General features: G+C 39.0%; 1 protein-coding gene across 2 annotated transcripts in view; it reads left to right on the top strand.

Moving 5' to 3' along the window:
* Positions 1-11,311: 11,311 nt before the first annotated feature.
* Positions 11,312-25,876, top strand: part of galnt18a (UDP-N-acetyl-alpha-D-galactosamine:polypeptide N-acetylgalactosaminyltransferase 18a) — an 82,556-nt gene continuing 67,991 nt past the window's right edge. The window contains exon 1 of one of the 2 annotated variants that reach the window (XM_051100355.1): positions 11,312-11,768. In XM_051100355.1, coding sequence (XP_050956312.1) covers positions 11,528-11,768 — 241 coding nt within the window. In that variant the 5' untranslated portion in view covers positions 11,312-11,527. Of the gene's footprint in view, positions 11,769-15,581; positions 15,663-25,876 lie in introns of those variants that run through there. The other variant, XM_051100356.1, reaches the window with a different exon arrangement.

Genomic DNA, 25,876 nt, shown 5'->3' with positions numbered 1-25,876 from the left:
GCAATTTCTCCACTTTTGTATAGTCTTCGACACACATTTACAACAGTACCATGACGGCTTCATTAAATTAAGGTTGAACCACTGATGTCATATGGACTATTTTATCGATTTTATCCTTACTACCTTTCTGGGCTTTGAAAGTGGTAGTTACATTGCTGTCTATTCAGGGTCAGAAAGCTCTCAGATTTCATCAAAAATATCTTAATTTGTGTTCCAAAGATGAACGAAGATCTTACAGGTTTGGAACGACATAAGGGTGAGTAATTAATGACAGAATTTTCATTTTTGGGTGAACTATTCCTTTCTGATGCTTTTGGGAAATGAAGCCTAAAGTGGTTTTGTAAACTGAATCAACTGATTCATTGAAAAGATCAGGCTCAAAAGAATTATTCATTCATGAATCTGGTGCACTTATAAGTGCTTATAAGTCTCCAAAAAGAGCAACAATAGATATCAGGAGTCTTAGGATACATTTACATTAAAAAAAAACAGCAGATGAGTCCTTGAGTACTTATCTGTCAAGTACTTGAGTGCTAATGACCAAACTTCTTAAAAGTTTCTTTAAGTTTTTTTAAAACAACTTTCTATCTCACACATACACACTGAATTTAGAAGCTGAAATGTTATGACTTAAGGTTTTGCGACATATAATTAGGTGAGGCAGTGAAAAAACCCAATAATGTCTTCCAGCTGGCACAAGGTATAATTCTAAATGGCTTCTGAATTTTTTATCAAGTGCCAACATGGTTTTTGAAGTGCTTTCTGAGTGTTTCTACTTTGTCTCATTTGCTGTATAGGCTGCCGTTGCATATGCTTTCACAGAAAGCTGTTTATGCATAAATAGAGTATATGAAATTGCTGGGTCATCATTGCATAATCACTGGACAAACTTACATCAGCCTCAAATTTACATCAGGAATATATGTGATTTATGCAACATAATTCAAGATATATATATATAATAACAATGGCTTTGAGAGTTTAAACAATTATATAAAATTAGCTGGATGTATTTGGTTGGGGGAGAGAGCATTTAGCTATTTGTTGATTTCTGCATTCTAATATCTGAAGTAGAAAAGACTTTCAGTAATGAAGGGGAAAATGTCCTTTTGCTGATGATTAGTGATGCATGGTTTAAGATGAAAAGAGCCTTGAAATATCCAATTTGTGTTTATAAGATTATGTTATGATTCACTGACTCATTCTCAGTAATTGTGCCAGTGTTTTAAGAACGTAATTTTCTGTTGAATGCATTTTACCATTTTTTATTTTAGATTCAACATTTGGCCCTCTGTTGATTAAACGCATTAGCTCCCCCATACACTTTTTATGCAGTAAATTACCATGAAGTGGAAGTTTTATTGAGTTCCTCATCCCATAAAGAATGTATCTGCTGAATGCCTCTTCTTATGTAGGCTTTGAACCAAATGAACTTGAAAATATACTGCAATCATTTTCACCAGAATTTCTTAATTAGCCTCTCAAGAAGTATAAAAGTCTAAAGTATTCAGAAGATCTTTTATTGGAAGGCACACATTTGTGATTTGTGTATCTATTTTTTATGGGATTTTTAAATTGTTAGTAGCTATTCAAGTGAAATTACATAGCGTGGCTGATCACAAAGCATCCAATACCTCTAGACGACAATTTAATCAGACCATCTGAATCGGGGTGAAAGTCGGACTCTCTGTTTAATGGATTCTGAGGAAATAAGATTTTCTCAGAATCCAGGCAGGAACTTCTAACATTCTCTTATCTTAGAACTGCCAGGAACACGAATACAAACTAAGCACACATATTTTCATATCAGAGAATATAGACTTGCACAAGAGAGACTGTCTCACATTTTGCTGAATATGATACAATCAAGTTTGCATCTGTAATAAAAGTAATGAGGTCCATAAATTAAACCGTGTGTTGACAGTCTCACTGTATTGTGCATAATTTCTGATTTACATATTGTAGGTGAACATTATTATCAGTAGCATGTTTTGTTCTCTCTGAAACTGAGCATGCATTCCCACTGTTATCAGAGTATGGACAATACTTCACTGGTAAATTAGCTCAGCCGCTTTTGAATTGATCTGACCAGAGCTTAATTCATTAAAACTCTCTCCACAGGACAGTATGACCCAACATTAGCATTCTCAATTGATTTTGCAATGTGAAGCCCACATCTGCAATCCCAAATCACTTCCACTATCTAAAATGACATCTAATGCAATGCAGTGGAGAAGCTTCTTTAAAAGTATGACTTGCAAGCTACTCAATATTTAAAAGGATAGTTCAAGAATGAAAAATTTTCCCAAAAATGAAAATTCTATCATCATTTACTCACTCTTAAGTTGTTCCAAACCTGTTTGAGTTTCTTTCTTCTGTTGAGCACAAAAGTTGTTTTTTAAGAATGTTGGTAACCAAACAGTTGATGGTAACCACTGACTTCCATAATAGGGAGGAAAATACTTTGGAAGTCAATGGTTAATGTCAACTCATGACAGAATTTTCATTTTTGGGTGAACTATCCCACTTTCAAAACAAAGATTCACATATAATGTACTCACCCCCTTGTCATCCAAGATGTTCATGTCTTTCTTTCTTCAGTCGTAAAGAAATTGTTTTTTGAGGAAAACATTTCTCCATATATATGGTGCCCCGATTTTGAACTTCCAAAATGCAGTATAAATGTGCTTCAAACGATCCCAAATGCGGTTGTAAATCGTTGTGTTGTGATCCCAGCCGAGAAAGAAGGATCTTATCTAGCGTAACAATCGGTTATTTTAATAAAAATAATACAATTTATATACTGTTACATGTCTCCTTGTGTTTCTGTTTATTGGACTGTTTTGGTTTCTCCCATTGTCTTCCCCCGTCGATCTGTCTGCTTTGGTTTAACCCTTGTTAACGTCATCCCATTCACCTGTCTTGGTAATCAGCACACCCTTTATAAGCCTGTTTATTTCCTGAGTTCTCTGTCGGTCTTTAATGTTGTTTATTAAGGTTACTACGTGTGTGGATCTTCCTGCTTGTTTCTGCTTGTGCTACCTGAGGATTATATTAAACCTTTTGCTTGTTATCTCGTCTCTCGTTTCGTTCCATCCAGCACGCAGCTACTACGTAACAGAAAGACCGACCTACAACAGTTTAACCGGCGTTATTCCCCTGCGTTTATTTTTTTTCTTGTTTCTCAGTGTTTTTCTTTTTGATTTTCTATTATGGACCCTACTGTTCTCCTCATCATCCTGAAGCAGGGGGAACGCTCTCTTGAGGACCACACCCGTGATTACATCTTCCTGGCAGAACACTCCCACTTCCCGGATAGCAGCCTTTGCACTTTCTACCGTGCAGGACTGAACACCACCACGAAGGGGCTGCTATCCGGGGAGGGTCCTCAAGAGAGCCTGCCGGACTACATCGAGTGGGTGCTGGCGTCCTGTGGATCGTCATGGACTATTGACTTCGTCAAGGAGGACGTCAGCCCCACTCCAGACCCAGAACCCAGCCAACCCTCACCCCGACATGCGGAGCATGAGCCCGAGCCCACCGCGGATGACGAGCCAGAGCCACGAGCGACAGAGCAAAGGATCGCCACAGAGCCAGAGCCCTACACGTCCGACCAGGTGCGAGAGCCGGCTACGACTACCGCTACGGTGGAGTGCTGCGTGGAGCAAGAGAGGGCTATGGAGAGCCCTGCCCACTGCACCACCGCTGGGGGTGAGCTTGAACTGAACTCTGGGGACTTGATTGACTTCTTTACTGAAGTTCTGGAAACCAACTCTGAGGATTTAATAGACTTTTCTACAGAAATACCTACCTGTCATGAGATATCTGTTGATATGGAATTCCCACCCACCCCCCCTCTTCGGTCTGTCTGGCCACCGCTGTCCCCTGACAGCCCCTCTGCTCACCCTCAGCCCACCACCTGTGCAGTGGGCTCGCCGCGGGTCTGCCAGCTTTCATCGGCGTCATGGCTGGAGGATCCCTCAGCTCCGCCTCCAGCCTCAGAGTCCAGAACTCCGCCTCGGCCCTCCGACCCTGCGGCTCCACCACGGCTCTCAGCGCCCTCGTCTCCACCGTCGCCCGTCGGCCCACCAGCTCCACCGGGCTCCCTCGTCCCTCCGGCTCCGCCTTGGTCGGTCGTCGTCCCGCCATCGCCTCAGGACTCCACTCCTCCGGCTTTGCCTCGTCGCTCCGTCCCACCGGCTCCGTTGGGCTCCTCCCTCCCTCCGGCTCCACCTCAGTCCTCTGTCGCTCCGGCTCCGCAGCGGACCTTCGGAGCTCCGCTTCCGCCTCAGTCGCTGGAGCCTTGGGCTCCGCCTTGGCCCTCCGGATCCTCGGTGTCGCCCTGGATCTTCGGCTCTCCGTCTCCGCCTCGGGCTCCTCTGCCAGCTGCTCCGCCTCTGTCGGTTGGCCCCCTGGAGTCGGCAACCCTTCCTCCTCCATGGCTCCTCCCTCCGTCGGCTCCACTGTGGGTCCTCATCATGGCTGCGGTCTGGGTCTCTACCGGCTTCTCCTGCTTCGGGTCCCTCCTGTTTCCTCCCTGGCTCCTCCCACCTTCGTCGCCCCCATGGACTCTAAGGACTCTGTTTTTTGTTTTCCGTCCTCCGCCGAAGCCTCCCCCCACATGGACTCTGTTTTGCTGCTGTTTTTTCGCCCCTCTTGTTTATTTTGTTTTTTGTTTCCTACGGCGCGAGGTCGCGCCTATTCGGAGGGGGGAGTAATGTTACATGTCTCCTTGTGTTTCTGTTTATTGGACTGTTTTGGTTTCTCCCATTGTCTTCCCCCGTCGATCTGTCTGCTTTGGTTTAACCCTTGTTAACGTCATCCCATTCACCTGTCTTGGTAATCAGCACACCCTTTATAAGCCTGTTTATTTCCTGAGTTCTCTGTCGGTCTTTAATGTTGTTTATTAAGGTTACTACGTGTGTGGATCTTCCTGCTTGTTTCTGCTTGTGCTACCTGAGGATTATATTAAACCTTTTGCTTGTTATCTCGTCTCTCGTTTCGTTCCATCCAGCACGCAGCTACTACGTAACATATACTTTTTAATGCCTAACGCTCGTCTTGTCTTATTCTGCCTCGACTGTTTTTGTTCCGGTTCATGACAGTTAGGGTATGTCGAAAAACTCCCATCTTATGTTCTCCCTCAACTTCAAAATCGCCCTATATCGCTGTGTTACTATTTTTGTTAAGGGTGTTTGATCTTCTTTGCATGTTCACTTTGCAAAGACTGGGTCAGTACTTCTGCAGCGATGTAGGATGATTTTGAAATGATTTTTGAAGTTGAGGGAGAAAATACGATTGGAGATTTTCGACATACACTAACTGTCAGAATACACAGAGTTCAGGGAGAGAAAGGCAAGACGAGCATTTGAGATTAAAATTGTATTTAAATTGCATTTTTTTTTTAAATGAAAATAACCGATCATTTTGCTAGATAAGACCCTTCTTCCTCGGCTGGGATCGTTTGAAGCCGCATTTAAAATGCCTTTTGGAAGTTCAAAATCTGGGCACCGTAGCAGTCCATTATATGAACAAAAATGCAGAAATGTTTTCCTAAAAAATATGAAGAAAGAAAGACATGAACATCTTGGATGACAAGGGGGTGAGTACATTATATGTGAATCTTTGTTTTGGAAGTGGACTTCTCCTTTAAAGCTTTTAAACTACAGTAAAGATACTCTTTTAAAAAAGTCAGCTACAAGCTCAACAACTGCTGCAGAAACCACCCCCAAACCATGACACTTCCGCCTCCACCTTTCACTGACTTCTTTACACACTTGGACTTCAGTCTTTCCTCAGTTTGACACCGAACAAAATGTTTCCCATCAGACCCAAATAAATGAAACTTGCTCTCATCCCTAAAGTGAACTTTGGACCAGATCTCTTCTCTCCACACAACATGCTCCTGTTTAAAGGTGAGCTTGGTCTTTTGATTCTGTCTACTGATGAGAAGCTTGGTCACTGCAGAATGCACTTTCAGAACGACTTCTCTTAAACATTCTTAAACATTAAACAAAGACAGATTCTTACACTGTTCAGTGCTGAACTGGCAAGCAATTCCAGCTGCAGTGTTGAACCCATTTCCCATTGAGAGTTTCTTCATTATTCTGTCTTCTTGTGCATTTGTCTTACGTGGATGACTAGCATTTTCGGGGGGATGTGAATGAATTAGTGTCATTGTAAACCTGCAATATTGGAGAAATCACAGATTTGGAAAGACCAACTTCACTTGCAATGGCTGAAGGGATCATCCCTTTGGCCTTCATCTGGACAACCTCCTGTCGCAGGATTTTAGTCACCATAGAGAGGCCTGCCATCTTACAATCTCAGTGAAAATTGGAGGAATCCTGCCAGTTAAATAGGGTTTGTCAGATAATTAACGAAACTGGCGCCAGGTGCCAGATTAACACCATTAACTTGGAGGTATCTGTAAATGTTTCCTAATTTTGTTCTTTTTCAAACATCTCATTAAACTTTTTTATACTGTGCTTCAGAATACAATCTATGAAAATATGCTTAAAAAACTGTCCTTCTACTGCTGTTAGGATAACTTCAAATAGGACTAAGCAGAGACCTTGAAATTTAGGAAATTATAGGCTGTTCTCTAATTTTGATCTCCACTGTATTTTAAAATATGTAACTATCAAATTATATAAATTATGAATTAATCAGAGTATTTCTCTGCTCTCAAAAACAATGAGGGTTTGTGAATTAATCTGAAATAGAGTAACTTATTAAATTTAACCCTGTAACCGTCACTATCAGAACAAACTCTGAGTTTAAGAGTAAGTTTAGAGTTCACAAAACCAAAGAAATCCAACCTGGTTGAAACAGGTTCAGCAAACTCACAAAGCATGATATAAACGTTCTCTGTCAACTCAGAGTTTGATCCAGAGTTTGTGATTAACTCCAGGGCACGTACATCTGAAAGTCTGACACATGCAGTCATCAGTTTGATTCACTTCTTGGGAGAATCTGTGCAATTAACTTCTCTGCTGAAGATTAAGAGATGTTGTTATTAAAAATAGCTAATGATTTAAAATGCATTTACAAGGCAGGAGTAAACACTGTTGCAGCAGCAAAAGTTTCAGAAGGCAACAGAAAGAAAATATCTGACTATGCAAATGAATCAACTGAATTTAATAACTTATATAGCTGTGGATGAATCTAACATTTTTAGATTAGTCAAAAATAAGGGTCAATGCAAAATAAGACCATTTGTTTCAAACAGAAAAAAAACTAAAACGGTGGTTTTACCTCCCAAGCAAAACTCGTATATGCGGATTAGCATAACCATAATCCTCCACATGTTTCAGCATTCACCAAGTAGGTCAACTAGGTTCTCTTGAAAAGCAATCAGATTAATGCACCGTCGCATGCTCTGCATCAGGACTACGGATTCTGATTAAGGAAATTTCACATTGCTCTTCTGGGCAAGAACCACCATTGCTATTGATATTCCAGGCAGCGTCTGCTTCCTTCTGTTACATAGCCGATATACCCTAGACCTCTCAGTTTAAATTACAGCCCAATAATATCTCACTGCAGTGGGGGCTGTGGCAGACAGAACGGAGCGTATTCTGTCTCATTGATCTTATGCATAGCTGAGTCATAGGCTCCATGCTTAAATACATTGCCACGGGAAGTCATGGCTGGATGTGTCGGTAACCAGGTGGTGAAGAGTACATTTATCTTTTTCTAAGGATCTATAGACAGTTTTAGCGTAAAGCAAGACTGCATAGCAATTCAAAAAAATGTAGGTGCTCTCTAAAGCAATCCGATTATTGCAGCAGGTGGAGCAGGATATTGTAGATAAAGTCTCAAGGTCTTCGCATCTCCCAGAAGACACAGTTTCATTGCAAGAAGTCGTACTGTAAGTCCTCACCTTTTTTCCCCCAAACCCTTCATTAAATCTAAAACGAACTGCGACATTTTCTCTTTTAAGATCAATCATTTATAGACCTTTGGTCTACACCCGCTAAATTTTTTGAAGTAATTACAGGCCTTCGTCTCTACCGAGAAATTCTCTGTCCTTTAATATTTCAGTGTCCATTCATATTTCATGCATCATTTCATGCAGCGGTGGCCCTGCTGATGTCTCTGTGTACATTTGGGTAAACTAAACAGGTGAAAGTTGGCGCGCCAAAGACAAAGATCAAAGCCAGTGCCTCAGGGTAGTTTGCTCTTGACTCCATCTGTTAACGTAATGTTTCTCTGATGCTTTTTTCTCCTCGCTTGATCACCCTGAAAGCCCCGAATGGAATAGGGAGGCTGATGAGAATCATCTTTGAAGGCTGTTTCAATTGCACGCATTTATTTGAGCTACAACCTGACCATTTAACAGGACATAAAAGAGAGGGGAATTGGGCCCCCCTCACCTTTAAACAGAAAGCCTTTAAATATTTAAACGTATAGTCAAAATCTTCGTTAAAAGCCTTTAATCTCCCTAAGAAACTAATCAGATATTAAATAGCACTGTCAGATATAATACAATAAATCATGATCTATTGTGTAACTACTATCAAGCTGTTACATCAAGATTGCTTCACTGACTTCCAGTATTAGCTCGCCAGAATATTAAGGAAATAATGCAGGGAAAGACTGAAATGTATCCATCTGGAATTGACTGGATTGTGAAACGTTGCAGTTACATACAGTCAGGTGGTATGAAAAGAGAAAAAGGGATTCCTCACATTATCCAAAACAAGGAGTCAAGGTTTGGTTCCCGTTAGCAAAGTCCGGAGGCAGAAATCAAGTGACAGAAATGCCACTAATGCTAATGGATAGCTTTTTGCAGTTACGCCATCTGAAAAGAGCAAAAACAAACATTTTTTTTACATTTTGGAATACCTTTGTAAAGATTATTTGCGCACAATAAGATCAGCAATGTGTATTAATAAATTAAATAGGATCAATTTTGAGTTCATGTTCACTTTAAGGGATTAGTTTACTTCCAGTAAAAATGTCCTGATAATTTACTTACCCTAATGTCATCCAAGATGCTCATGCCTTTCTTTCTTCAGCTGAAAAGAAATTAAGGTTTTTGAGGAAAACATTCCAGGATTTCATATAGTGGACTACAATGGGAGCCAACAGGTTGAAGGTCCAAGTTGCAGTTTCAATGCAGAGAAATAAGGGTCTTCTCTTGCAAAAACTTTTTTTTCTCTTGCAAAAAAATTATTTTTTGTCATTTTCAAAAAATATATATTTTTTTAACTTTTTAACCATAAATGCTCATCTTACATTAGCTCATCCTCACACATTACGTAATCACGCACACATGACATAGGCAGAAGTAGGCAGTGTTTCCAAAGCGAATGTGCAAAGAAAGTCAAATGCCCTTTTCAAAAAAGGTAAAACAACGATGTCGGGCGATTTTGAAGTTGGAGGAGAAAATAAGAGTTTTTCACCGTACCCTACCATTTTGAACCAAAGACAAAGCAATATCGATGCATGAACTTTCCAAAGTGATTACGCAACGCGTAAAGACGTACATGGGCATCGCAGAGCTAGTGCAAGATGAGCATTTGTAGTTAGAGAGTATATACATTTTTTCTTTTTTTTTTGAAAACGCAGATCGACCCCTGCTCCTTGGCTGGGATCGTTTAGAGCCCTTTGAAGCTGCACTGAAACTGCAATTTGGACCTTCAGCCCGCTGATCCCCACTGAAGTCCACTATATGGAAAAAAAATCCTGAAATGTTTTCCTCAAAAACCTTAATTTCTTTTTTCGACTGAAGAAAGAAAGATATGAACATCTTGATGACATGGGGTGAGTAAATTATCAGGATTTTTTTTATTCTAAAAAATATTGAACTAATCCTTTAATTAGAACGCTTTGGTTTTAACAGAGGGTTTATTTAATTGGTCATTTTATTCACATAAGATCACAACAGTTAAAAATAATCACTGCTGTAGTTCGGAGCAGATGGGGTGTGAGTCAAACTAGTGGTTCTCAACTGATGTGTTAGGATCCAAAAATGCAGGTCTGCTAAAATGCAGGGAAAACCATGATAAATACAAAAATATTTAGCAAATAACCATTTAGTTATTGGAATTTAAATCAAATTATTTGCTAACAAACAACCTCAAATGAGAATAACTAACAGACATTACAGAGGGTTTGCACTTGCATCATGGTTTGGTCAGTTACCCGGATACGCGGCCATACTGGAGATACTCGGATGTAAACAACAGCATGAATTGCACTGTTAATGTACTACTGAATATGTTGTTCTGCTAATTTATGCTGTCTACACCACGGAAAAAAACGTGTGAAAGCTTAATCATATAGAGAAGAACTTAGTAAGCAGGAAAGGGCACAATATTTTGACAAACTAAAGTTGATAGGTAGATATTTCACATACCTGCCCGGAAATGGTAAGAACAAGATTCTTGCCCTGGAAATCCTAGTTCAGTTTGGCCAACCACAAACGCCTTTTGTTCCTCAGACAGTTTTCTGCACTCTGCTTCTTCATTTGTTATAACTTTTGGCAGTCTGTAGTACTCCAAGTGTTTTTCCCGGTCCGACCGGTTAGTACAGCCCAAAACATGACACTAATTGAACATTTTCAGCAGCAATAATCAGTAAAATATGCCAGTCTCATTTGGTTCAGTGGCATTGTTTACATTCAGTGCCGCCAGTTTAGCCGTCGTGACTCGTGTAAAACATTCTGTTGCAGAGAAGACTGGTATATAGTCCACAACAATATATTAAAAAGTTAAAGAAAATATGAACGTATACATTCGTGCATATTGAACAGTTTGAAGTACAAAACGAAGAGAAAACATTTCCCATCAACTGTTGTTGTCAACTTCAATTTAGTGCCTAGAAGCTAGCCAGTTTAAGCAATGTCAAATTTAAATCTTTTTAAGAAAATGACCTATAGTTTTGCTAGATAAGACCCTTATTCCTGGGCTGGGATCGTGTAGAGCTCTTTGAAACTGCAATTTGGACCTTCAACCCGTTGGTTCCCATTAAAGTCCACTATAATGGAGAACATTTTTTTTTTTCTTAAAAAACCTTAATTTCTTTCAATTGAAGAAAGAAAGACATGAACATCTTGGATGACATAGGGGTGAGTAAATTATCAGGATTTTTTTTCTGGAAGTGAACGAATCCTTTAATACATTTCTATGTTTGGCCAATGACTTGTTTGTACAGTAAACAATTTAGTATTCCCCACTTGATATCCAATGTAAAACCAGATGGCCTAAACCATTAGTGCTGCTGAACTTCATTGGCTGTCAACAGCAGCGCGCTCTGCAACATGGTGCGCGTGTCCCTCTGGCTCTATGACGCCGTGCGCGCGTGCTGCCGAGCTGAAAACCCGCTGTCAAACAGTGCAGACAAGCGCGGGAGAGATCCGCACAGATCCGAACAGCTGCAGCTCGCTGTCACATAAGATGTGCCGGAGACTCAAAGCCGTAACGTTATACGGGAGATCATTCCGCCCGGCTGTATGAGAGCAGAGCCGCCGCCAAACGCGTAGAGGATTTGTGCCTGTTTCACAAGTGGGGATGTTGCGATGGCATGCACGAGGAGAACCAAAACTTTGGTGTCCACGTGTGTGATTTTAAGCGGCATGACCAATATTCTGTGTCTGCTCTACGTCGGATGGATCACCAATTATGTGTCTCATAACGGCAACATCAAAGTTGCAGGGAGGACGCACGAGAAAAAGTTTGATGATGACAACAGAGGAGAAACGCTGAGGATTATAGAGAGACTGGACAGGCTGGAGAGTGTTGTTAACCAGCACATCCAAGGTAACGAGGTTTTGACATGACAGCATGATTTATATCTTTTTACAGTTGCTTTATATGAAGAACAATACTGGTTTAAAGGTGCTTTGCACTTCAGATTCTGATGTTAATGAGTCTCTTTTATGGCTCTGTTTGTACATGCATAAATAGTGATGAATTGGAGACCGATTATAATGTTATAGCACCTCTATCTGGACTGTATTCAGCTCCCAGCAGATTTCTATATTCAGCTGGTGCAGTGTAAACTCAGGTTTATTGCAGCTAGAGAGGGGGGCATAAATTTAGCACTTGGCAAAGTCCTGGCGTAAACATCAGTCCCACGGCTGGTGCCATCATGTTGCTTTGCTGGACTCAAAGAGGACAGCTGGGAGTGATGATAACCTGCAAGAGTTTGAACAGCTTCTCATCCCAGATGATTAATCATCATTAGTGTTCTGTTGATGTCAGTCTGATTCAGTGGTGTTAAAAAAATATGGCCTTGGAATGAAATAAGGGGGGTGCTGTCTTCAGCTGTCTTCAAAATAACCCCCTGTTTATGCCCTAACAGGCTTTGTGAGGGGAATTGTATTTCTGTAAAGTATTAATGCATGCGTTAATCTTATTGGGAAGCATTTGGCCAGATTTATGGGATATGTTGGCCTGTACCATAAGTAGAGCTCCTGTGCTGAGCTCAAGGTCTTAAAGCTTGCTTCTCGCTTAGTGCAGTCATAAATGTCAATCAAAATACACCCAGTACACCTACACAATGAGGCACTTAAGCGATTGAGTGTATCATGCTACATTATGTACTGTCTCGAAAAATGATACCACATTGTGGTGCCTTCCTCACTTGTCTTAAAATACTTTATTTAAGGTGAAATGTGTCAGTTTTTGGATTTTAAAATGCCATACAGAGAAAACTACAGCCAACTGTAGTTTGATTTTACCTAACAAGTTTAACCATTGTGGTTTTTTAATGCTGTCAAAACAGCTGAATGGTAAGACAACAGTAGTTTTGGCTCAGCCAATAGCATTGGTTTGGGGCGGGACTATCTGTTTGGCCAGCCAATGGAAGAGGGAGGGAAGGTTCAGAGAAACCTGTTTGAAAAATTGATTTTGCATTTTCGTTTGAAGGTTCATAATTTTATTGTCCAGCATAATATTCAAAACATGTATTGTGTTTCTGAGGGAAATTATGAAAAATGTATCTTCAGACTTTTTCTTATTTTAGAAACTGAGAGTATTGTTTTTTTTTAAATTAATGACTATTGATTTTGTGATTCCAGAAGATTGAAGAACTGTGTGTTCTTCATAAAAAAGTTATTGAGAGGGAAAAAAAGAAATATGATTTATGTTCAAATATTTTAGTAAAATAAATTAAATGAAATAAATTTCAATTTAAATACTTACAATTTTGTATTTTAAATCTTTTTTGCATTTGGAATCAAGTCAGATTAATTTACATTATTTTACTGCACTAGTTTCCCAGACTGGGGTTTGTGTGTTGAAGAAAAGCCAGTAATTAATTATATTAAAAATGTGAAATTAAAATCTATAAATTATATTAAAATAAAGGCAATTAAAATAAAACACTTGATAGAATACTTTATTTGTTTACTTGCATGTCAAGTAACCATTAACCAACATCAGAGAACCACAAGCATTTGCAATCATAAAAATATTACCTTAAATCTAAATATTTTAGGTCAAAGAGTTTCAGTTGACTAAAAACTTTGGAAATTCCTTTGGGAAGTACTAATATATCTATCCAAAACCCCAATTCACATAAAAACTTCTAAGTCAAAGACATACGTCTCTGTGAAAGAAGTAATCAACGCGTCTTAGATTTGCTTGCAGTCTCCTCCAGTTTTACAATAACTGAGTCAGTGGCTCCTGTCGGAGAGTCTCATTTCTTCAAAATCCATTAAAAGTGAAGAGTCCGGTTTTCACGCCCATCTGAACTGTCTGATTGCATTGTCATTGGCAGAGACTGAGGCTGGACCTCCAGTTTTGCTTTGGCATGAGCAACACTGTTGATGTGCTGTCTTACAGAGAGAAAGAAATTAAGCCAGTTCTTCCCTTGTAACCCAGTTTCAATTAGCAAATGTGAACTTTGGTTAGTGGAAGGTCACTGTGGAAATGCCACGTTTATAGTGCTTTGCTTGTGACGGCCAGGGATACGAGATCTGGGGTTGTGGCATTTGAAATGCTGAGTGTAGGATGCTGAAGAGTTAGGGAGAAAGCAAGGAAAACAAGTCTACGTTTTTGTAGTATGTTAGTGTCTGATATAAAATCAGGTTTGACGTTATTGAGCTTTCCTTTTTTAAATTCTCCCACCTTTTTAAAATTTACTCACCTTCATGTCGTTTTAGACCCATAGAAGTTATTTCTTCCACAGAACAAAAAAAAAACTATCTTATCTCCCCTGTTGTGAAATATGTGCAACTGAAACATCTTATAAAACAAATGTACTTGGCCTTGATTTTGTCCATTAGGAATAGTTTGCAGTGTTGCATATGAATTTGAAACAAATAACAATGTGCACAGATAAATTATTAATAATAATCTTATAATTCCATAAATAAGAATTGGCCTTGTTTTTGTTGCTATGTCTGATAAGCTGTGGCACCCTCACGTCACACATCATGTTCTTACGCAGTGAAAAATACATCGGGAAGATGTATACATCAAGTCAGAGAAGACAGAGCAGGTTACTTTTGGGATGAAAACAAAGTTTCAGCTTTCAAATTTTGAAAATCTGTTTGGCCAACCAATGGAAGAGGGAAGAATTGTTCAGAGAAACCTGTGTGAAAACACTGACTGTGCATTTCCGTTTGAAGACTCATCATTTTATTGTCCTACATAATATTCAAAAACGAATATAGTGTTTCTGAGGGAAACTGTTTTGATATATTATATTTACCACAATTCATTTTGAGATTCCGGAATATTGAAGAACTGTCTGTTCTTTAACAAAAAAGTAGTTACTGAGGGGAAAAAAGAAATATAGTTTAAATTGAAATCTTTATTTAATGTGCTTTTTAGTATTTCTGTCACGTTTATTGTGCTTTGCTTGTGATGTCCAGGGATACGAGTTCTGGTGTTGTGCCATTTGAGATTCCTTTGGTATGAAAAAAAGTCTCAGCTTTCAAATTTTGTCTTTTTCAGACAATAAATACCATTTTGTGGCCCTTTATTGTGTTGTGAGAGATCGCTGTTGTGCCTCAGTTCAAGCGGCACGTCAACGATTATCTCTTACTTTTTACTAGTTATAGCACAAAATAAACATGAATGAATATCAGAAGGTATCTTGTTTCAGTTGTAGAAACATGTCAGTACACACCATTTTTCAAGTTCAAGTCCACCGATGTTAATCTACTCTCATGTCTGGTTTGTTTTTCTGACAGAATGGCAGATTCAGTATTATGATTGGTCAGATCGCCTGTCAATTAAATTGCTGGCGAAGGGTCAATTGTCACTTTTGATTTCATGGTATCTTTAATAAGGCACCCATGAGTGCCTAAAAAGTACATTGTAGCTCACCTAAGTACTCTGAAAGTACTTAAGTACTCTGAAGACAAAGCAGTCTGATAACTGAGGTTTTGCCATTGCATTCCTGTGGCATCTAGCACTTTACACTCCAGGCCAGTAGTTGGTGGAAATTTGCTGCATTTCAGTGGTGGTTGACAGTGTAAAATGTGCCAATGGACTGCCATTGTATTGGAATTACCCACATGAATATTAATAGTCTCCTTTCATTTTTGAGTAACTTTTTTTTGGCCTTTTTATTATGATACGACAGATCAGCGGGATCGGGAAAGGTCCTTGAGCCGGGATTCGAACTTGGGACACCAGCAGCGCAACCTCACTTTATGTCGACACGCTGCTCACGAGGCTATCGGCGCAGACCATTTTTGAGTACCTTTTTACTTATTTTAATTTTTTTTTAATCCCAGCTTCATTTGCAGCTATATTTAAATTAGTCTTGTGTAGCCAGACCTTTAGACTGATGGCAGAAGGTCTGGGAATCTTGGCCGGTTTGCCTGGCCAAGGCCCGCCTAAGAAGCCATATGACTGACAGGTTAAGCAACCACGTCATGTGCCGCATCATGTTTAAGGGTGTGGAAATGTTGCCACAATATCGGTGTGTAAAACTCTTGAACGTATTAAGATTCTATGCCACAAACTTTACATATTTGAGATACTTTGGAAAATCCAGCTTTTATGTTCAGCTGTTTATGATTTAGAATGTATGTAAAACTTATATCTTACAGACATCTGTCAGATATTTGTACACAGCAGATGAAGTGATCTTTAAAAGACATCTTGCATACGTACGTGTACATGTGCAATCTGATGATGACTTTGAAACTCCTGCAGTGTTTCCAAATTTGTGTGCAATGTGCATCAGATGTTCAGCCAACAATTCGTGGGTGTGACATGTAAAGCTGAAACTATCTTTAGGTAACCCGGTCACTGGTCAGTAACCATAAAATCTGCAGACTTAATGACCAAAGACAAATATGAATACCAAGATGCTTCACACATTACTATCAATAGAAGAAAATGCAATTTGCAGTATGGTGAAATAAGTACTTTTTAATAAATAAAAGGGCCAATAGTATAGTAACTGCGTTACTACAGCTGCCGTTAGAAGCATTGTGTGCTTGAGATTTTGGCTCGACCAACCTGAAATAAACCCTTTTTTAATGCTATTCAAGCATTTATGGGACAGTTAATTTTACATGGTATTTAAATGTGAGTGTCAAATTCTTAAGATTTCAGTATTTCTAATAAATAGGAGTTAGTCATGCTTGAAAAAGCTGCCCTGAGGCCTTTCAAATATGGCTGGCAAATGAACTGACTTCCCTTGAATAGGCTTTAACTATGGTGTTATGAAAACATTGCTCTGTTTGTTTGAACACCCCAAACAGCCCGACAACAGCAACACTGAATCAACCAATAGCGTAAGTTTGGGGTGGGGCTAACTTTGTGGTTGACCAATAACATGTGAGGAGAGAGTTTGGGGGAATCTGTTTGACATTTTAATAATGCAAGTGGAGTATTTTAATTTTTAATCTTTCTAAAGTGTAGTACAGATGATTCTAACACATTTTTACCACATAAAAATCTATTCTGCAGATTTTCCCCTTAAGTGGGTACGTAAAATGTGAAAAAGGCTATAGTTTTCCATCTGGACCTGCTCGCACATGCTTCCCTCTCTCTTTGAAGCCTTCGAAAGCATGGCCCCTAACTGGATTCAGAGTATAGAGAGTACAGTAAAGTCTTGTATTCACATGCTCATGGGTGATTGCTGTGCAAACAGCTGCTGATTTTTCCATACATCTAAAGAGAACAGCAGCGCTGCACCACGCGAGAATAACTCACCCGCTCTCTTCCCATTTTCACACAGCTCTGCACTGGAGATCAGCAGGGTGCCTGAGTGCTATAAAAATCCCGCCTTCGTACTATTATCTTTTCTTCTCCGTGCCCTGTTCACAAGTTCATAAGTTCATGAGTCACACTTTCGAGCTGAGTGTTACCACGCTAATTTATTTTGGACTGTCTCATTACGGTGCGCTTGCCTGACAATTAACGCTGGGTGCTTTTGTGCACGCACCCCGCAGGCATGTGTTGTTCTGTTGCACCTCCTCTGTTAAATACTACCTGAGATTGTTATCGTTATCAAAGGTGTTTTTGTCCACGGTTCTCTTATTATAGGATAGGACGCACAAGGGCTCGTTTTAACGCCATGCTTCACTTGCTGATGTGAAATGAAGGAGAAACGCCAAAGGGAAGGAGTGGAGTGGGAGGAGGATACTTGATGGCATGGAGGTCACAATGCACACTGGAAAGTTGCTTGATTTTTCTCAGAATGTCTTGATTGGCTCTCTAAATGTGTTGTAGTTAATTAAAGGCGGGTAATTGCTTAGACACCCATCAGATTTTGCTAATTAAATGAGTTGTCTCTGCGGTGGCAAGACACGCGCGGTCTAGATAGTGAAAATGAAGTAGCACCCGCAGTTTATTTACTGCAGTCTTGCTATGAAGAAACGCTTTTCGTTTTCTTTTACATTTCGATAAGGCTAAAAACTGTACAGGGGAAATGGTAACTGAAATGTTAACTAACCCTGCACTGTAAAAATAGATTTTTCATTATTTTTGATCATTAGCTATCACCTAAAGGAGAAGTCCACTTCCAGAACAACAATTCACAAATAATTTACTCACCCCCTTGTCATCCAAGATGTTCATGTCTTTCTGTCTTCAGTCGTGAAGAAATTATGGTTTTTGAGGAAAGCATTTCAGGATTTTTCTTCATATAATAGACTTCATTGGTGCCCCGATTTGGAACTTTTAAAATGTAGTTTAAATGCAGCTTCAAAGGGCTCTAAGCCAAGGAAGAAGGGTCTTATCTAGCAAAACAATCGGCCATTTTTTAATTTAAAAAATTTGTATATTTTTTTAAGCACAAAAGTTTGTGTAGCACAGGCTCTGGGATGTGCGTTCACGATGCCACGTACTATTGAATTGCGTCGAAAGGTCACGCAGAACGTAGGCGGAACTACAGACCCAGTGTTTACAAAGCAAACGCGCAAAGACTAAGAAAGTGCAAGTTAGTCAAACGCTGTTTACAAACAAAAAGGTACATGATGTCGGACGATTCTGAAGTTGTAGGAGAAAATAAGATGGAGTTTTTCGCCACAGTAAACAGACAATGAACTTAGACGTGATTCGTAGTAGTGATGGGAAGTTCAGATCATTTTACCGACTCGGACCTTATATCTCGTTCAGCAAAGTGAACAAATCTTTTTTCAAATCATTTCGTTCATTTCTCTAACACATCTACTTGCTTACACTACAAACAAGACAAAACTATAATTCTATAAGAAACAGAAAAGATTAAAAGATCGGGTTCGAGTCGTTCATTCATCACGTGACAGCCCCATAAGATGAACGAATGACTCGAAAAACTGATTTCAGTAGAGAACCTAATAGGATGTTGTGCATGCGCAACTGAACGAATCACGTGTCACATTAAAGATTTGTTCAAAATAAACGAATCGTTCAAGAACGACTCATCACTAATTCGTAGCGTCGTGTACGTGCATCCCAGAGCCTGTGCTACACAAGCTTTTGTGCTTAAAAAGTAAGCACATCGTTTAGAGCCCTTTGAAGCTGCATTTAAACTACATTTTGGAAGTTCAAAATCAGGGCACCAATGAAGTCCATTATATGGAGAAAAATCCTGAAATGCTTTCCTCAAAAACCATAATTTCTTTATGACTGAAGACAAAAAGACATAAACATCTTGGATGACAAAGGTGTGAGTAAATTATTTATAAATTGTTGTTCTGGAAGTGGAGTTCCCCTTTGAATGCAACACTGAATGCAATATTTATCCTACTTTACTCATGCAACATATTCAGGGTTGAAGCAGCCGTCATTGTGTTTGCTCAACAGGAAAACGGCTGTAAACGAGAGGAGCTGAGCGTGTAAAATGCCCTTTAGTCATGTTTGGGGTCAGGATTAGGGTTAATCTTAATGCATGGGATGAATTTGATATGTTTTCGGTTGATTCAGGACTGTTTTTTTATAGCTCCTGTTTGCATGTGTCATCATGAGGTCAGCTGCTGATAAACAGTTTCTTCCCCTCTGTCAATGGGCTCCACTTAGGGTGCATCCGGCTGCACTGATTTGTCAGCCCGTCTCACGGATGTCTGTCGTCGGAGAGCAGCCCGTAATCAAGCTTGAGCTTTGGTAATCCTCAGAGCTTGAAACGATTTCTGCTTTATTCCACCGCCCAGTCAAATGCGTGATGAGGGAAGATGTTAGGATGAATGACAGCGTGATCTGTCTTTTTAGGGGCCAAGCACTGTTGGCGTTCTTCTTCTGCTTCCATTTGTTCTTCTGCTCTTGAGTCTATGGCAGCCCATAGAAACACTTGTGGGAAAGTTGTGAAATTTGGCACACTGATAGAGGACAGTCCCCTCATTAACCACAGCAAGCTTGGAGTCTCTAACTCAAACTCTCTAGTGCCACCACAACAATGTTTATGCTAATAAGTTTTAAACCGTAATTTGGTTAGGTAATAATATGGTTTAGTATTTTCGTTATTTTTAATATTTTGAAAAACCTACTTTTTTGAACTTAGATTTCCTAGATTTTCACCAAAATTGGCTTAGATCATCTTCAGACCATGCTGGAAAACAGTTATGGAATTCAAGTTGATTTGCCAAACAGCTGTCGAATAACACACAAACGAATTCTACGAAAAGCATGCAAAAATGGATGTAAGGTTATATCTCCACAACGGTTTGGCGTGTTGAGACCAAATTTGGTGTGTGCTATAACAAGCATGATGTGAGGCTACTTGCAGTGTTTCGGTGCTGTGCTACCTAGTGGTCAGGAGATATGAAAAATCTATTTTTGGTTATAACTTCTCAATGGTCGGGCCTAAAATCACAAAACAGGTCTTGTTATTTGGAGCATGCCGAGTTGAACCATATCCAATTTTCCTATCTCAGCCATGTTGGGCACCAGGCGTTTTGAATTTTGTTGTAAAATGCTATATTTTACGAATGCATTGAAGTAATGCTGTGCCCTGACAAGTACTGGAGGCAGCTCCACCTTGTAGTCAAAAATTGTAATGAAAATTTGAAATGCTAATAACTTTTGCTTAAATTAGCCTATTGTAATGAAACAACATCGATACCAATCATGCCATAATTGGATGAATGTCCTGTCCATCTGCCATTTTGATTTATGTTGAAAACATACTTTTTCAAACTCCTTCTAGACCTTTAGTATGATTTTCACCAAATTTGACTCGGATCATCATCAGACCATGCTGGCAAAAAGTTATGGATTTAGTGTTGATATACAAAACGGTTTTAGTTTAATGCATCAACGAATTTATATTTATAGTGAGGTGACTTGTCTGATTCAGTCCAGTCTTTCCTGTTTGATTCAAACAGATTTGTTAGAATGAATCGCCTAAGTTGAGTTATTCATTCACACATTAGATGGATCTTTGGGCTATATGTTCATAGTTGTGTGCCGTTAGCCACGTAAACAATCGTCTGGTGCTGCTCCTGAATAGCGATGCAGGAAACACTCAATGAGCCAATGACCCAGGGTTAAAAACTGAGTCAGTTGCCCTTGACTAACTGAGCGAGAACAAAATACTGTGTGCAGTTGAGATGTCCTTGCTTGAATGAGTGACATTCCTTGAATATTACGGAGAACCTGTACCACGTTAGGTCTCTTGAGGCTGTTCTGGCAATAAAATAAACCTTCTCTAGCTAAATGATAAATATAGGAAAAGAGTTACATACTGAGATAGTAAGTTTCTCCCAGCAACTTTTTCTAATATAAGGATAATATAATTTTACACTCAGATTGTTTCAGTATATTCTGTTCATATTCATTAACTTGTCATAAATATTCAGGTTAATTAACTTCAAAACAGCACCTTAAAATAGCTGTAGCGCAGCGGTGGCTGTCATATTTGAGGTTTAAGAGGTTCCTAGTTCTAGTAAAGCCATAAATAAATAAAGCCATAAATAAAATTTAAAAATGGCATGTAACTGCTGTTAATTTTCGTCCATAAAAGATGAAGTTTACAGTGTTTGGTTCTGCAGCCTGTTAGTAGACAATTATACACTCCAGTTTTTAATAGCATTTTTTTCCAGATAGCAAGCATAGATGAATACTACAAGGTTTATTTTTTTAATATATATACACTCACACACCCCTATTCAGATGAATGGGTGTGTGTGGGTGGGAAATGAATACTTTTTGCAGTAAGAATGCATTCAATTGATCTGTTGCTGTTCTGCTATTCTTCTGAAATTGCTTGAAAATTATAGCATCTTGTAAAATCTGTTTTATTTTTTCTCAAATTCTGTTTTATTATTATATTTATTAATATAATTTTCCCATTTAAATTTTTCTAGACTCTGTTTTAATGGTTAAAAAAAAAAAGTAAAAAGCAAAAATTACATGAAATACATTTTAATCAATTAGTAATAAAAAATTAACGTGATCAATATATTTTAATGCAGTTAACACGCTGGCCCTGCCCCCAGACCTGTACGTCATCTTATACTTTATACAGTTGACTTGATAAATATGATGCTGAGCAACAACTCAGTAAATGTAGTTATGCCCTAAAATTCAAGATATTGGTGCAAAAAAAAAGCCCCTGTATGTGTTTTGTCTCATATTTATATATATCACATATCACACCATATCACATGGGCAGCAAGAGCAATATTACATGAGTGCTGATTTTGTATTTTACATTTTAAACACAATATTATGTGTTTTTGCACAATTTTGCAGAGAACATATTACCTCTGAAGCCACAGCAGAGTTGTTGTGTGTCTCAGAGTTTCCGAATGAATCAGCGTTTTGAATGAATCGTGTGAATCAATGATTCAAAGGCCCATTTATAAAGAGAACCATTTACTCCGTTCATGAATGAATCAGTCGTTTGAACGAATCGTGTGAATCAATGATTCGAAGGCCAATTTATAAAGAGAGCCATTTACTTTGTTCATGAATGAATCAGCCGTTTGAACGAATCGAATGAGTGAATGACTCATAAAGACATTTATCGTCACCTTCTGACAGATTTAGTTTCCTATTTAGAGTATCATTTCATTAAAAATAAAAATAAAAAATAATGGTTTCAAACCTTTCTTTTGTGGAACATGAGTTTTTTGAAGACCGCTGGTAACAAAGCTGTTTTGGTTACCATGACTTTCATTATATGAACAAAAAATACTGAGATGTTTCTCAAATTATCTTCTTTTATGTTCCATAGTTTACGTTATGGAATGTTTATGTGTAATAAATTTTATGTTAAATCAAATAAAATATTTCTTTCTAAAGCTACAATTTGTAATGTGTACTTGATGATACTTTCTCATTTAAAACAAAAATAGCTTTAAATTATCTTTTGTGGGTATTTTCACAGTCAAATTTATTTTGTGATTAATTTGATTAATTAATCGAAACATCATGTAATTAATTAGATTCCAAATTTTAATCAATTGACAGCCCTAGTTTTGATTTAAATGTACTGATCTACTTTTAATTTATTCATCCAAAATAAGCAAATTCCGTGACATTCCACAGTATACAGTAAATTCCATTTTTAGACTGGATTCTGTGATACTGTCCATAAAATTTTCCACAAAAATATTGAGCTGCACAACTGTTTTTAACTTTGATAAGAGTAAGAAATGTTTCTTGATCACCAGAATGATTTCTGAAGGAATGTGACACTGAAGACTTAAGTAATGACTCCTATAAAAAGTCAGCTTTACCATCACAGAAATGTTAAAATATATATAAAAACAAATTCACAATATTAATGCTTCTACTGTATTTTTGATCAATAAATGCAGCCTTGAACATCTTTTAAACTTTTGAAACTGTATTATATAATACCAGCAATACCAGCAAATGAACCTTAACTAAAACAGTGAAAGAGCCATTAGGTTCGTCATAAAGCAGAAAACAAACTGTGGCGACTGTCTGTCATAGCTGGACATCTCACACACTGACCCACGAGGATTTCATGGAGACTGGGCCGTGGCTCGCCCAGCAGGCACACCTGAGGGACTGAATTCAAATGTCTCTCTGTGACTTTATTAACCTTTGCACTGGTTAGGGAGTGCAAGAGTAGATCGCCCACAGCACGAGCTGCATCTTAAAACTCTAATCACATATGCGCCGCACAGAGTCCTGACAATTGTGCTCAAGTTGTGTGCATCAAGACAATAATGCCTTCTGAACAGAAGCAGAAAACAGATCAGTGGAACTGTCTCTTGTTATCACAGGGCTGAAGCTGGAGAGCCATTGTGTTTGTAACAATGCTTGTATGACTGTCCTGATGCATTCAGAAATGTTGACGTGCCATGCAGTTTGCAAACACAAAAATAGATGTTTCCTAGTGTCATGTTTGTGTTATGGGTATTTCACAGCTTTAGACGTGTCTCAGTCAGATTTTCAAAACTTAATTTGAACTCTGTTTGACTGTTTGATAAATTTATCTTATTCATTTTTGTAGATCAGTGGATAGAGATGTTCCTCTGTATTAGCTAGCAAGCTATTTCAAAAAGTGGTGGGGACAAAATAAGCCACAAGAAAGGTGGTGTAAATGGCACGCTCATATGAGTTCTGGTTGGTTGTATGTGTCATTTTGACCGAATAATTTATTATAAGCCAGAATTTGGCAGACACTTTGTAAACATGGCCCCTAGGAATTATTTTTCTGTCACATTTTGCTCTCTGATCTGGCATTTATGTAACACGTTTTTATTTAAATAAATAAGTAGCTCAACAGAATCACAGATGGTGGAGTTTTGACTTTTTTTTTTTTTACTGTTTGTAATAGGGACCTGTGCAGGGCTGTCAGTTAAAGCTGACAGCTCACTCTATGCATTAGGGCACCTGTTAATGAACTGACACGACGGAGAGGGAGAGCATATAAATGATGTATTATTTCAGTCACTCTTGAGAAAAAAATCTACTCGCGCTGAGTGATTCCAAGTAATCATACCATACAGTAATCACAATACTGGAGAAAAATTTTAAGTACCACTGGAGATGCCAACTCAAGCCACATAATGATTGTAACATGCTGAAACATGTAATAAACAACCAAACAATGGCACTTCTTAACATAACAGTCCGTCGATTTAGCATAAGTCAGCTGCTCATAAAGCTAGGACATTTCCATTTCAAAAATGAGCATAAACATTCATAGCAGTTAAAAAAATCTAAACAGTTTGATTAATTCATCCATAAATATCACCTCAAGCCATAATGACATCTAAACATGTTAAAATGCATAGCCTGAGTGACTGCCCTCATGTGAACATTCATAACAATAACCTATGCCATATTTTTATTTTTTTTAAAAAAAGAGTCCATGTGTCCACATGTTCGGAAGCACAATCTGTTCACTATTAGTCTGCCCGCAGAGATCACCCTCTCTGAAGGCACAGATGTTGTGGGCACATGAAAAATTACGCAGTGGAAATCGTATTTGCCAGATTTTCAGCAGTATGCTGCTCTGGCGTGGCTTTGGTCTGCAGAATAGCACTGTGAGTTTCCAAATCAACTATATAATGACGGGTGCCCGTGATGTACGATTCGGTTGTAAGCGCTCTCCATTAATCTGTGGTCAGTGCCATTTTTTCAAACAATTGCTAACTGTCTAAGCAGCTCCCTTACATTGTCATCAAAAGTTTCTTCAGTCTCGCAGTGAATGTTTCTTTTAGACACGATTCTAAACTCAGGCTCTACAAACAAAATGGTTGAAAACAACCATTTCTGGGTTATTTGGCAACCCAGCGCTGGGTAAATATTGGTTATTTTGACTCAGCTTGTTGGGTTTTATTCATTAACCCATTTGTTGGGTTGTTTTTTGACATGGGTCAGTTAAACTATCAAAGGTTTTTCATTTGAAATAATAAAATTATACTCTAAAACATCCCAGGTTATGTATGTAACCATGGTTCTCCGAGGAAACAAGATGCTGCGTTGAAACGCTAGGGGAAAGCCCTCAGCAGACCACGCTCTGAAAACACGTGTGTATTCAGTCCAAATGAACAAAGAGCCATCAAGGGCGGGGCGACGGGGAGATCAGCATGTGCGGCGAGTAAGCAGGTAGCTTTTGTGTTAGAGAAGCAAGCACGGCAGGGAAGCCGGAAGTATGGCAATGAGACACAGCGTCTCGTTTCCTCGGGGAACCAGGGTTACATACGTAACCTGGGATATTCCCCTTCGGGAATTTGAGCTGCGTCAAAACGCTAGGGGAACGAAATGCCCACGCTGCCAGACTTTCAAATCCCTGCCTAGTGTGTATCACTGAGCAAAGCTAGGACGAGAGAACAGAGGAGTCAGGAGTGGCATGAATGTCAAGGCTGTAGAACCTCACAAAAGTGAGTAGTGTGGACCACCCCGCAGCGTTGCAAATGTTAGAGAGAGGTACTCCTGACGAGAAGGCCTTGGATGCCGCCATACTCTGAGTGGAGTGAGCCTTGACCCCCGAAGAGAGGGGGAATCACCACATAGCAAAGCTACACCTGGCCAGAGGCCTCAGCCTCAGCGCA

Source organism: Labeo rohita, chromosome 25, assembly GCF_022985175.1.
Source record: "Labeo rohita strain BAU-BD-2019 chromosome 25, IGBB_LRoh.1.0, whole genome shotgun sequence".
In the NCBI taxonomy this organism is placed as follows: domain Eukaryota; kingdom Metazoa; phylum Chordata; class Actinopteri; order Cypriniformes; family Cyprinidae; genus Labeo; species Labeo rohita.
Note: the sequence above shows the minus strand (reverse complement) of the source record. Positions and strands in the feature narration are given on the sequence as shown.